Here is a 14,541-nt window from a genome sequence, read left to right as displayed (position 1 = left end):
CCCTTTAAGAGACAGCATTAAAACGTTTTTTCATCGTATCAAATGGCTAAAGCATGGGCAAAATAAGCATGGTTGTGCAAGATGCTGGTCGGATATAAGAAATGGTTACCGTCCGCGGACCACAAACTGCTATCGGTTTGAAGTTTTTAATTATTTTTTTTTGTCCAAAAATATAATCAGAGGCAATCAAATACTGTGCATGAAGATTTTATTTCCTTATGTTCAGTCTGACCATATTTGATCAAGGAAATTACTCGTGATTGTGATAATTATTACAAGACATCGTCGATTCTCGCTTAACATATCGCCAAACGTTCGCAAAATTGCCAAATATTGCTTATAAATAACCGTTGACGGGAAATGCAGTGCTACACCTAGTCTGCTAAAATATATTTCACGGGGGAAAAAAGAACTATTCAAATACGTGAGATGAACATTTAGTCATATTCATTGCAACACAATTAATAAATTTTGCAAATTAACTTCATCTCTGATTATAGTAATAATTAGGAATTAAAGCAAACTTCGTTGAAAGAATGGCACATTTCATAAAAAAATATCATGAAGGGCAAGATATGGAAATTTTTTGTATAATGGTCATGTCATTGAGGAATTCTTGGAGCTTCAAACATGTAATCAATCCTTTTTAAGGTATTAATGTAAAAACTGACAGCCATTCCGTGGATGTGATCGCTCTAATATTAGCAGTTTCTCGGAAAAACGTCGTTGGCAAAAAATTCGTCGTAATAGCTGAGGTGGTTGCTTTTGATTCACGTTATAAGCAAGGTATATCAACATTATTTTCTATGGAAATCATTCCGGACCGCCAGTTATTGACGTTACAGCCTAAGTGTTGTTACAACCAAGTTTGACTAAGTTCATGTTAGATTATATTTTAATTGTTATGTATCGTCATGAAAGATTTTTATGATTCATGCACATTTTTAGCTATCTGTTTATTCATAATTTGTGCCACAAAATTAATTAATGAATTCAAAATTGAAAGAAAGAAATTGAAACGTACCTGATAACGGAAATCTCGTTCACTGGCATGTTTTGCTCTTCGCTAAAATAAAAACAGAACTTTGTATACAATCATAAGGATTTTCAATAAATAATATGAAAATATATTTTAAGGAATTTCCACACCTTTAAGATTAGATAAGTATCGAGATTTTTATGTTTAATCAAAATTTAGATTGATTGTGATTCCCCTACCTAATTGATGAGCAAAAAGTTAAGCAGAGTTTGCGTAAAAATTCTTATTACAGTGGGCATCTTCAACTTATTTCTCGAAATCCCAGCAGTGTTCACTCAAGTACCCTAGCTAGGTGTTTGTGCCTGATTTCGTACCCGCGGGATATCAGATCGACAACCCAATCGAGCAAGTTCGAGTTTCTTTCAATTAATGGCATCGTGCTGATTTGAGTTTGTGTGAATGTCAAAATTGCCATATTCGAGCTCATTTCGTCTTGTTGGGCAGAGCTGGTGCTCCTAACTCGAAAGCTTAGGTCTCGGGAATGGAGGAACTTCAGTCATGGGAAAGTATCCACTAAAGACAATCGTAATTTTTATGAGAGAGCAGTATATTTCTCATACCAGTATATTTCATCAAAATTGCTTTTATTTTGGGTTGCTGTGTTTTTAGATATATTTGATATTTATATTTTTATGGGCTTTTCTACATACCTCGTTGGGAATTTTGCCCGATACAGCGCATGTATTTTTGCTCACCGTATGAGTAAAGATAAGTAGAGTACAAAAATATAGCTATGCTTAAATTTTGTAATTACAGTACAGCTGAACATTTAGACATCTTTTTTTGCATACGGGAAGCATGTCACTCCCAGCCAATATCTAATATCATTCATGTATATAGAGAATGAGGCATTCTCACCCTAATAGTTTTCAAATGCTCTTTCCTCGCGGTTCTGGAGTTTCCATAAAGCTTCCGAAAGCCCCACCTTAGCAGGTAATAAACGCTTTTTGGTGTAGGAATAATATTCAAGGGAGGAGGTACAGTAGCGCCATCTTCGAAGTAGCTCATCCACAGTTTACATCTGGCGAATTTCCATTCGATATCGGCTCGTTCCTGAGCAACGGTAAAAAAAATTTAGTTAGAGAATCAAAGAAATCGTATAGACCTATTACCAGGAGGATATTAATTTATGCTGGAGATACTGAGATCAATAAACTTACGGAAATCATCTGGTACGAGTGATTCATCATCGCAATCAAGAGATTCAGAAGCACGACCACATTGATGACGCAGTAAGACCCGAACATTAGCAATCCCCAAAACCTAGTATAACTCTGTATTCCTGATAACTCGAAATTGTCCAGATCTATCAGACCGAAGCTCGCCCAGAACAGTGTTTGTGAAGATTCGAAAAGGCTAGAAGAATCAGAGACGGCATAGATATACTTTAACTATAAAACAGGAGATAATGGATCGCAACGATTCAAGAATTTCAGACGAAATTAATAGTAAAAAAAGCAAATGGCATTGATACGACACATATGAAAGTAAGATTTGTTCTCATCAATATATATTTTCTTACTTCGAAAACCTTCGCCAAGTGTGGCAAGCGCTAGAGTCTGCCTTCATTATGTTGTGCGTTTCTTTGGACGAGAAGCATAACTGTTTCTCCATGTCCGCATAGTACCAGAGCAACTGATTCATACCGCATGCAAATGCGAATAGCACCAAGGTGTAAACGAAGAAAAATTTCACGATATCGATCACCATTCTTCCAAGGCAGATCTGTAGGGGCCCCAAATGTGGATTTACGGAGAAAATGTACACAAGTTTCAGAGAGCTACCATTGGAAGAAACGAGATAATTTAAAAAAATAGGCACATTTGTATGTAAGACAGTAATATCAAAAATAGTTCCGTACGGGGGGGGGGGGGCTACTTTGCACCGTTTTTTGAGAGCTTATAGGAAAAAAACTCATGCCATTCATAGTAAATATGCAAAATGATTTTTGAAAATAATGGTATGTTCCAAAATAATGTGAGAACAGGACTGTTGCCATAAAAAATATCACATTACAAAAAACGAAAAAACAAATATATATATTTTTTAAATATTAGTGCAAAGTACGAGAGAGAGCGAGATACCTTGCACCCCCCAAAATACTCTATAATGATTATTTCTAGTCAAGAGAATATTTTGGAGCACTGCGACCCACTTAAAATTTATTGTCTTATTACATAGTAAAGTCTTACTAAGCGGGAAAACGTTGTAAGTGGGACCTTATAAACGGGATCGATTGTATTCCTCCTGCAACACAATGTAAGTGACAATGCTTGTCAATTGATAAAAAAAAACGAAAAAGGATTTCTTTCACCGTATTTCCGTGAAAAATTTGACGCAATTTCATGTACTCTGATCTCATCATAAAGTTTCTCAGGAATTGGTCTGGGGACAAAGATATAAAATGAAACGAGTCTCTGGTCGCTCACCTAAATATATTTGCAGCGGCGAAAAGTCCTTCGGCGATGAGAATGGGGTCCCAGGCGTCCCATTTCTCTCTTGGAAGGTATGCTGTTCCCGTGTTTAACATCATCTCTTTTCTCACCTAAAAATAACAATAAAAATAAGTCTTTATAGACGGAAAACATGGAGTAATAGTACCAAATGAACACAGAGAAAGACTTCGATTAGTTTCTCGCCGAAAAAATCGAGACGATTTAGGAGACTTACCTCGAATAAAACTAACGCTTTATATAAGACACACGACATCATAAAATTTTGATTTCTTCTAAACTTTTAAAGAAAGTTAGAGGATAAGAACATCGTTCTAAAAAGTTTTGAAAAAACTATTTTATATAGAAAGTGTGACATTTTCTTTTGATTTTTATTTTTTCGTTGCTCAAGATTTATACTTGTTATTTGCTAATTAAAGCGTTACTAATTACTAATTAAAGTGGTTATAAAAACGCAGAAAACACAAGTTATTTGACTTCTAGGAAAAATACCCTAAAAAAGTTGAAAAATCTGAACTCAACATTTTTTTTAAAATACTATACCTACCATTAGTCTATTGCTCAATCGGAGATTCATTTTATTAATACGTGAATAAACATTTCGGAAAATTTTTAGAATTTGAAGTGCAGTAGTTTTTTCTTTACCGATGAAATCAATCTGACAAAATCGCGTATAAAGCGTTTTTTCTTGTATACATTAGCACTATAATTGATTATTTTTTTCTTTTATTTTGAATTTTATTAATCAAATATCCAGTTTCTTTAATCTTTTTTATGAACCATATCTTTTGAAATTTTTACGTCAGCAGCTTTTGTAATTATATACAAGGTTATATTGAAGTTCCGATATACTTCGAACTGTTGTATATTCGCGTAAATTTGTATTGCGTTGTCTACATGACGAGGATTCAGCTTTTGGGATACGCGTTGAGTCAATAACGTGAACGCTAGCTTGTCAATTTAAAAACAAAAAATAGTTTCCAATGATCTCAATCATTACTAATTTTGTGTTCTGTTAATTTTTTTGTGTATCGATATGTTATATTATGTATATGTGAACAAAAAACAGATTTTTTTCATCTTAAGCTAACTAAAAATAACTTTTTGTGCCCTTGTATGTTAATCTTTAAGCATTAAATGAAAAATTAGGGTATTTCTTGAACCTGGACTCTTAATAAAACTTCAATTTTTGAAAGAAAACGCCTATTTAAATTTGCATTGATCATAAAAATAGTAATATTTAAAATTTTTTCTCTTCTTTTTATTTAACAATCTTATTTTTCACAAATTGACCAAAAAAGTCCTCTTTTAACAGACATTGAAAGTTAATTACTAGGAACGCATAATCACACATTTTATCAAAGTGACTAGCAAATGCTAGCAGTTCGTCGGTACTAAAAACCTCGGAATGACCTGGTTTGCTAGAAAATACGTTTGTTTTTTAATGGTGCTCTGAAGTATGGTTTAAAGTTATCTGCAGCTTGCCTTTGGTGTATTTCAACAGATCTAATTGCATCTAAACAGTTCTGAAGGTGGTCATTGCCGTAGTGTGTGCATAACTTCGGCTTTGAGGCTAACGTTTGTATTTACACGCCATCTTTCGAGTCCCGGAACAAATCATGAAATAGGATGGACATTTAAAAAAATAAACATAATTGTTCGATGCATAATTATACTTTCAAGTGTACTCACAATGAAACTACCAAGGATTTATAAAATATTACCTACTTTCCTCCCATCAAAATGGTAGGACAAAGCAGGCCGTATTTTTGGAGTTACCAGATCTCAAATTTTGAATTACTTTTTTTCGGAAAAAATGAAAAGATTAAACAAAGTTACAATCATACTACAGTTAAAAGCATTATAGTGTGTTTCTAATCAGGCACCTACTTAACTTGACAAAGCTGGGTTACAGATGAAAGTTTGAGAGATGAGAAAACTACATGCATCTCTCACATCATAGACAACCACCACTGTTGCTGTCTAGTCGGCCAATGCACTCAGATGCCTTGGTTAGTACCGCCTGTTAGCAAAAACTTCAAAAACGAGTTCCAAATTTTTTTTTTTACAGTATTTAGGGTACGTTTTATTATTTTTATCGTTTCGAGCCAAAGAAGGGTCCCAAAGTAGTACGGTCAAAGTAGCACGCGTTTACGGTACACGATAAACACTGTATTTCGACATGCTCAGAGCATCTTCATTTCTTTCAATCCGAGACCAACTCCGGTCTATTGCCAAGTTACTACCGAGTGAATTGTGCCGGAACTATGAGTGTGTGTACCTAACAGTCTGAGTACGTATAGCAGAGGTCTTCAACCTTCTTTTGGTCACGAGCACTGCCTTTACTCATCATCAAAAGAAGAGCACCCACAATGCTATTTGTACAAGTTGTTTACTTGAACGTTGATCATTTACTCGCGAGCACGAAATATGACATGAAAATCGGGCACTCTCGGTGCTTCAGGGAGCACCGTGGTGCTCGCGAGCAACGGGTTGAAGCCTCACATATAGTGTTGTGTCTGATTTTTCGGTGCTGCTATCAATAGCAATTGGTATGTCTTTTATTGCATTTCTTTTTGCTTTCGGGGAAAATATTCAAATGATTCCATCATACGCGGAATATGCGATATTAATATCTTCGGTATTTTTTCTTTGAATAAAAACCTGTCGGCAGCGCTTTCCTTTTTTATACTATCACATCCCTGATACGTCATATAGACGCAATTTTCATATAATCGGAAGTTTTTCTAAACTTTTGAGTCAGGTATTTTTTGAAATTTTTGAATTCTTAAAGAATTTATATATAACTTATTTCTCTCGACAAAAACCAAGTCTAATCACAAGTGAAATTTGAGAAAGTGTATCCGTGGCCAAGTTAAAAATCTATAATATATAAACTTTTGAGACGGAATGTAGAAATTAAAAACTGCACAATGTACATCATATATGCTCAACCAATGGCTCAACCGAGGACCAAATGTGGTCCTCGGACTCGTTTGATGTGACCCTCTACGCCAAACTAAATTTTGTAAATATGAACCAAAGTGTGGGACATTTACATGTCACTTAAGTGACCCGTCGCACAGTTCCAGATTTAAACGGCGCATTTACAAAGCACTTAAATGACCCGTGGTACATTTACAGAGCTCTTAAGCGGCCAGTGGCATAAGTTACACATCACTCAACTGACTCGTGACATACCTTACAGATCACTTGATTGATGCCCTGCACTTAAGCGGCCCACCATGCAGTTCCAGAGCACTTAAGCAGCCCACCATGCAGTTCCAGAGCACTTAAGCGGCCCACCATGCAGTTCCAGAGCACTTAAGCGACCCACCATGCAGTTCCAGTTCATTTCTGTGACCCACGGCACATCAACAGGTCAGTTGAAAGTTCTACATCCCTCAAGTGGCCTGCGGCATATTTACAGATCATTTAAGTCAAGTATGCCACAGTTCCAGAGCATCTAAGGGGCCAGCGGCGCTGTTCTACATCGCTCAAGTGGCCCATGGCTTATTTCCCTCATCGCCAAAGTGACCAGCGGCACAGTTCCAGGGCACTCAAGCGGCCCGCGATACATTTCTAGATCACTAAAGTCTTCACTGATCCCCAGCTCATTTACAGATCACTTAAGCGGCCCGCGACAGGTTTTCAAATCAATGAAGAGTAGCCTAGTGCACTCTCCTAACGATCGAGCACTATTGATGTGTACATATTATATTTATTTGTCTTACTTTGAGAGAGAGAGAGAGAGAGACAGAAAAAAAACTTTTTTTTTTAATTCGCTTATCATTGAGAAATTGTCAAGAAAAGGGGGTATTGAACTATATTAACGACAAACCTATAGATTTCTCCCATTGTTCTTTACTTTTTCCAGCTTTTCCCGGAAGAAAAGAGTAAAAAGTGCCCAGAGAATGGTAATGTGATAAAGACAAATGGCCGTATGGCCGTATCCCTCTTCGATATAACCTCATTCAAGCTATTAAGTAGAAGTGACGAGAAAATAAAAGCCATTCAACTAGTAAGTTACAAAACTGTCGAGTATATACTGTATTATCTGAAAAAGAATTTCCTATAAATTGACTCGGGAATTGAATCGAATCTAAAGGAAAGGATACACGAATCGCTCCTTTGTTTGTCTTTTTTTCTTTTTTTTGGCCAAATATAAGTTGATTTCTTCATGAAAAACATTTCTTTTCTATTTGGACCTTTCAAGATTCAAGCTATGAATTTATATTGGATGGAAGATCTTATTTATGGGTGTATACATTTCAATTAGGCAATGTCGACTCTAATCATAGAAATCGCTCTACTTAAATGAGATTGATGAAGTTGGTTCAAGAAATGATTTTGCTGAATGAGTATGTGTTAAAGAGCGGTCTATGTATAGTGCAACTTGTGGGAATTCCATGTGTACTGGAAAATTTTGATTTTATGCAACATTTTTGTTTTCAAAATTAAAAAAATTAAATAAATTCGTGTGTTTTTGAATGCAGTAATAATGAAAAAAAAATGTGGTCGTACGCTCATTATAATGACCGTGTTTTATACCGATCGCTCCATCCCATTAAAACGATCGACGCGATATACGTCCGGAATGTTTTTCTATTCATTCCACGTTTCTTTTTCATCCAATACAGTGAAACATCGATATAACGGTGCTTTACGTACCAAGAAAAAATATCATTTCAGAAGGGTTATCGTTACATCGAGAGATAGCATTATCATTAGGCACCACCAAATTTATGTGGCATCTCTTATGAATTGTCGTAGTACCATGATAAAATGTATTCATAAGTATTTATTCGCAGCAAAAAATTCTAATTTATTAGTTCATGAATAAAATTGCCAGTTATTCCACCCTTGTGTAAAGCAGTTTCCTGCATCACACTTCCATATACTACACAGAAAGTCGATTTTTGATAATTTCATTAATACTTTTGGAAGGACGATGCTAGTGCGAAATGTCGATGTTATCAAACACCCTCCAAAGAACAAAAATTGGTGAGAAATTTAAAAACATATTGAAGGTGATTTTGAGCGAAACATCAAAAGTATCGTTGTAGTGATTTCAAAATGCCCTAAAAATTAATAACCTTATAGAGGGATTTATCGCAGTAAAGGGTATTATTGTATTGATAGGAGTTTAGCGTTAGACTTTAGGCAATTCCAAACAAGATTGGAAAAAATACCATTTTAAAGAGTTTTATCGTTTATCGAGTATCGTTGTAGCGATGTTTCACTGTAAAACGACCTGGAAGAATCGTAAATCCATTACGACGCACGTCCGAAATCAGGTTCTTTCCCATCCCATCTTATGTCACGAAATCAACAAAATATTAGAAATACAGTAGATCCCGTTATAATGATTCCCTATGTGGCGCACATACGTTCTATAGAGTGGTCGTTATCTTGGAAGTTTGAAAATAAATCATGAAGTTAAGTTTTTTTTTTTGTAAACATAATTCCATATTCGGAACGGAATAAAAATTATACAATATAATTCATTGTTGTTATAAGGAAAGCAGTTGTAATGATAATCTGGCAAATGATATACGGTAATTTAAATTCACAATACTGTATGTACATTGCACGCACACAAAAACACCATATTTGGTAAAAACCTAAAAAACCAAAACGAAATTTTCCACTTGAATTTTTCCAATATTTCGTTGATTTCTTCGCAAAATACAGGGAGTGGGTAAGAGCTGATTTCGGATGTCGTAATAGATTGAATGATTCTTTCAAGTTGTTAGACTGGATAATAAATAACATGGAATGAAATGAAAATATTCGATACCTACCATGTCGGTCGTTGAAATGAGACGGTCGGTATAACAAATGGTCGTTACAGCGAGCGGTAACCGTATTCAAATAGAACATTTCGCGTTTGTTTTAGGTTCCGGCCAATACAGCAGTTTTTTGATTACAATAATATACTCACAAAAACACCGTATTTATCCCGAATATACGTACTGCATTGGAAATTTCAATTTTTTTTGTTTCCTAATCTACTAAGTTATCATTGCAACTGCCTTCATGATAACAAAAATGAATAATAAAATTTTTTAAAAGACAAATTTTATGTTTTTTTTCCAAATTTCTAGTATACCGTCCATCTTCCATGAGATGAACGTTGAAAAATCTTGTTTCGGAATTTTTCTATGAGTACATGTGCAAGTTGCCATATAAATTCGTAAATAGTTTAAAAAAGTATTCAATAGCAGTTTTTATCGATTTAAAAAGAGCTTTTGATAATGTAGATCCATCTCTGTTATTACATAAGATGGAGAATGCCGGAATTCGTGGTGAACTATTGCGGTGGTTCGAGATGTACTGTTATGGACGAATACAGGCAGTCTATATAGAAAATGAAAAAAGTGATTACCTTGAAATAAAAAAAAGGAATACCTCAGGGAACAGTACTTGGCCCCACACTTTTTCTGATATATATAAATGAATTATGCCTTCTAAATTTGCATGGTAGAATAGTGTCTTTCGCGGATGGCACCGTATTATATGTTGAAGGTAAAAATATTTCTCATTTGATAACTGAAGTTGAAGATGACCTTAGACAGATTAACACATGGCTAACAAAAAATAAATTACTTCCAAACGTAGAAAAAACAAAATTCATCTGTCTAAAAGTTAGAGATATTAAACCAGAAACTCCAATATCACTAAGATTACACGTTTGTAAATACCCCTCCCAAATTTGTTCTTGCAGTCACATAGAAAGAGTAAGAGAATATAGTTATTTAGGTGTAGTTATACAAGACGACCTAAAATGGAATAGCCATTCTAACAATGTTTGTAATACGATAAGAAAACAAATTGCAGCTTTATATAGATTAAGAAACATTGTAAGTCCGGAACTCCTTAAAACAATTTTCTACGCCTGGATCCAATCAATAGTAACTTACGCTATTACAGTGTGGGGAGGTGCCTATCACGACAATATTAAGAACTTAAATAACATCTATAATCGCATAAAACGTAAGGTAATGTTATTTAATAATCCAGATCTATGAAATCAGAAATTTTAATACTTGATCTAAGACAAATTTATGTGTATAAAATGATAATTTTTATGACTAAAAACCATAATTTATTTCTTAAAACTAATAACGATAGAACCTCAAATAGATACAACTTCTTGTATATAACTCCAAAAACAAACAAATACCTTGTTCAAAAAAGTATAAATTACCTAGGACCAACTATTTGTAACAAATTCTGAAAAAAATTATCAGACCTTAGAATAAATAAACATCTCAAGAAAGAAATCTTCACATTCTCAAACTCTATAACGAATTTTTGAAAGGTTTATTGAAAATATAAATAGGTAACCAAGGAAAAATTTGAAATATCTAGAAAAAAAAAATGAATGAAATGAAATAAATATAAATCGAGCGTGCCGTTTATTATATATAATATTTATTAAGCTCTAGGACGGACCAAATGGGTCCCTAAGAGCTGCATAGTGTATGTTTTGTTTTTTGTTCTGTTGTCTTTATTTTATTTTGTATATCTGTGTCCATGTATTTATGTGTGCTGTTTTGAATTATTAATAAAAAAAAAAGAATGTATAAAAATTGAAAGAATTTGCACATTTGAATGCGATTTTTGCGAAAAATTTATTCTCACGAAGAGAAATTTCTTTTTTGTACAGAAACATATTGGTTCAAATTTTTGTCGGTAAAGGACGCTGTACAAAAGCAAATAACAGAATTTTTGACCAGAACATTTCTTCAATCTCTTCTGTGACTGAAATACTCGCAAAGGTTCAGCCGGAGATTCGTGGCTGAAGTAACATAATTTCACCAATAGTGCTTTGCCCAGAAATTCCAATATCACAATGAAAGCATTATGTAAGCGCCAGTAAGAGGGAAATACAGAATTTAATCGTACACCCCCGAGTTTTATGGGACAGATTTGCATATTTCCGGTGATCTTCTTCCATGCAGCTCCCTCTTTCGACAAAAGTTATAACTTTCATTCTGTACCATATAAATCCCCCTCCGTGAAAATAAAACTTCGTCACAAACCGCTTTCAAATATATCAATTTCTTTAATTTTTATGAATTTTTAAACCATTTACGAATTTATGGCGCACCCTGTATACGCACCATCTTCCCTTCATCAGGTTATTTTATTTGCTACAAGATATAAATATACTGAGAAATATCAAACAGGAAAAATATCTCAGTAACACTAGAAACTCTATTACACTAAGCAAAGCGCGAAAGATGAAAAGTAAGCACCAAAGGAAAAGGCATATAGAGCGTATGTATACCTGGAAATAAGCGACCACCCTGAGAGCTATGGTTGCCACGTACAAGGAATTCGTGATGAAGTCGATGATATTCCACATGTCGGCCACGTATTCCATCAAGCCGAGCTCCCACAGCTCTTTGATTTCGCTCCAGATTAATCCTACGAGATCCATGGAATAACATGACCATACAAACACAGCGAGGATCAGCAGAAGCAAACAACAAAAGTGAATATAGCATGAATATTTGAGCAGGGGACGACGGATGCTTCTGTACATGAGGAAACACAAGCACGTCTGTATTTACAAATCGGGAAAAACACTCAATGCATTCGAGATTTTATTTCATTTTTTTCAGGATCTGTGGTTTCATGAGTTCGTTGACTTTTTAGCACCTTTTTTATTTTGCGTATTAGCTGTAATGATGCTATACTGAATACCATACCGTGAAAACAAATTATGATGAGTCAAGGAACTGATAAGATTTTGGTGACTTCCGTCTATTGAAAGAGAGTGTCCGGGTGAAAACGGTCATCCTCAGTAGGAGTTGATGCTCTTAACGCTTTAAGGGGGTTGGTGCACGATCTTGGCTTCCCATGCTTTCCTATGGGGAAAAATCTCCTTCTTTTAAAGAACATTTAGAAATTTACATTCGCTTGTTTGAACTCGTTTGTTTTCCCGCAAATACTACGGATATTTTTTTATACAATTTAACACGAGCATTTAGGATTTTATAATCATTGGGTATTTTTTTTTCTGTAATTTTAACTTCAAAACAAGATAAATATTTTTTCGAAAATCCCCAAAAATTTACCCATATTTTTTGTCATAAATTTTTTTTAAATGATTTTAATTAAAAATTCTCTTGTTAAAGTATGTAACATCATAGTGTTGGGAGAGAAAACGTTTCAAGTTTTTCATTTGAATGAGTGGTGTTTTGAGAAAAGAGAATTTTAGTGGAAAACATATTAGCATATATATATACTGCCTGTAGCAGTTTATGTTAAAAATACTTTGAAAATATTTTTTAAGTACATGCAGAACAAACACTTGAACACAGTCAGACGCAGAAAATTTTATAGTGAGGTATTATTACAGGTAATAATAGCTCAAAGTAACAATAACTCTCTTAAGAGACAGAAATTGAGAGGGAGGGGACAAAACCCCCGGGTTGCGAAATAAAAAATTATTTTTACGTAACAAAAAAAAATCGTTATTGTTGAAATTATGAAGCTTCACGGGAGCGGGGTTACCCACCTCACAAATGTTCTACTAGGGGTCGGAGATGCTTTGGTGGGGCATGGTCTAAAAAGGGTTGGGGTACACTGATCTAAATGATCCTTAATTTGAACCCACGTATCTGCTAGCATGGGTTACGGAAGAGGCTCGAACAATTCCGTGATTCTTTTCTCTAGTTCCTCGATTTTGGTTACGCGTGAAGCGTAAACTTGTCTTTGACATTCCCACAATAACAAATCAAAGGTGGTTAATTCTGGAAATCGAGGTGGCCATAACAAGGATCCATCTCGTCCAATCCATATTATCCTGGGAATTCCTAACGCTATTTATATTGCTTCTTAAGTGTTTTGTCGAAATTTTGATGATATAGTGCAGATGACATTTTCCCCCAATTATGAGGGAAAATAATTTCTAACTTTTGAAATTTATCAGAAGGAAAAATCAGAAGGAAGGGGGGGGGGGGTAAGCTATTCCATAAATTAGCATCCCTATTAGAGAAAATTTCCCTGCGACACCACAACTTAGAATTGTGCATTACCAATCGATACTGGGTCTCCCTTATCAAAGCCGTCGACTCACGGCGTATTAATAATTCATGGTCAATCCTATTCATCCTGTTGAAAATTCTGAACAATTCGATCATATCCCCCCCCCCCCAACACCTGCGTTCTTCCAATGTAAACACCTTTAAAAAAAGAAGTCCCTCTTCATAACTCAAGCCCGCGTGCCAACAAAAACATGCGTAGCTCGTCTCTGCAGCCATTCAACCAAGTCTATATCCCTCTGTAGGTATGAGTAGGTATTCACGGGAGTAATATTGTTATCCTGGAACTTTTTTTGTGACTGTAATATACAGAAAACATACTAAGTTATTATTTCTTAAAACTCTGTAAGGACTGAAAATAATGTATAAAATTTGCTAAAACGTATTGGCCCCCGGAAGCTGTCGATCGCTGATTGCGTGATTATCATAATTTAAATCTTCACAATCTCCGATGGCTATTTTTGGAGATGAAGAATGTGAGACTCACCAACTACCCAAGCTAGTATCATCCATTCCACGATACTTGGTGGGGCTCCTCTCTTTGTGGTGACGGTCGACTTGATTTTTTTCTTCAAGTCATCCGTTCCAAACCATTCCATGATCACCGATTCTATCCTCTGGGACGCAAGAATGAGCAAACCTGCAATGTAAGTATAAAATCTCACGTCAGAGGTAAAATGGTTTTTAAAAATGAAAACTAATTTTTTTTTGAACATGAAATTAGCCAGGAAGATCTACGTGCTCCACGACGGTGTTTAAGGTTCAAGACTGTAAAGCAGTACATTTTTAGTCCACGTTACAGATATGCGGTATTTCTGCAGCTCGAGGGCCAGAAGCGTTGTATACATGATGGTAACTATCACCCACCCAATAATTACAAACGTGATTTTCTGTGGTTCCAGACGCGAATGAGAGTCAATCTCTCCGTTAAAAGGTCTCGCCACAGAAAGCAACAGGCCTACAAACGCGATACAAATATCCAATTATTACA

The 14,541-nt window shown here is 35.1% G+C and overlaps 1 protein-coding gene across 1 annotated transcript in view; it reads right to left on the bottom strand.

Moving 5' to 3' along the window:
- The window catches only part of LOC149078941 (transient receptor potential-gamma protein-like), a 140,741-nt gene that overhangs the window by 35,451 nt on the left and 90,749 nt on the right, over positions 1 to 14,541 (bottom strand). Inside the window, exons 7-13 of the mRNA XM_089240470.1 lie at positions 14,038 to 14,190; positions 11,789 to 11,928; positions 3,469 to 3,584; positions 2,562 to 2,819; positions 2,200 to 2,395; positions 1,898 to 2,092; positions 1,025 to 1,066 (exon numbers count right to left, since the gene is read on the bottom strand). Of these exons, the coding sequence (XP_089096596.1) occupies positions 1,025 to 1,066; positions 1,898 to 2,092; positions 2,200 to 2,395; positions 2,562 to 2,819; positions 3,469 to 3,584; positions 11,789 to 11,928; positions 14,038 to 14,190 (1,100 nt within the window). The remainder of the gene's footprint in view (positions 1 to 1,024; positions 1,067 to 1,897; positions 2,093 to 2,199; positions 2,396 to 2,561; positions 2,820 to 3,468; positions 3,585 to 11,788; positions 11,929 to 14,037; positions 14,191 to 14,541) is intronic.

The sequence above is a fragment of the Pholcus phalangioides genome, unplaced genomic scaffold (genome assembly GCF_987345545.1).
Source record: "Pholcus phalangioides strain wild (caught in Gottingen) unplaced genomic scaffold, Ppha-v1.0 ptg000013l_1, whole genome shotgun sequence".
NCBI classification, from domain to species: Eukaryota; Metazoa; Arthropoda; class Arachnida; order Araneae; family Pholcidae; genus Pholcus; species Pholcus phalangioides.
This window is presented reverse-complemented; position numbering and strand designations above follow the sequence as displayed.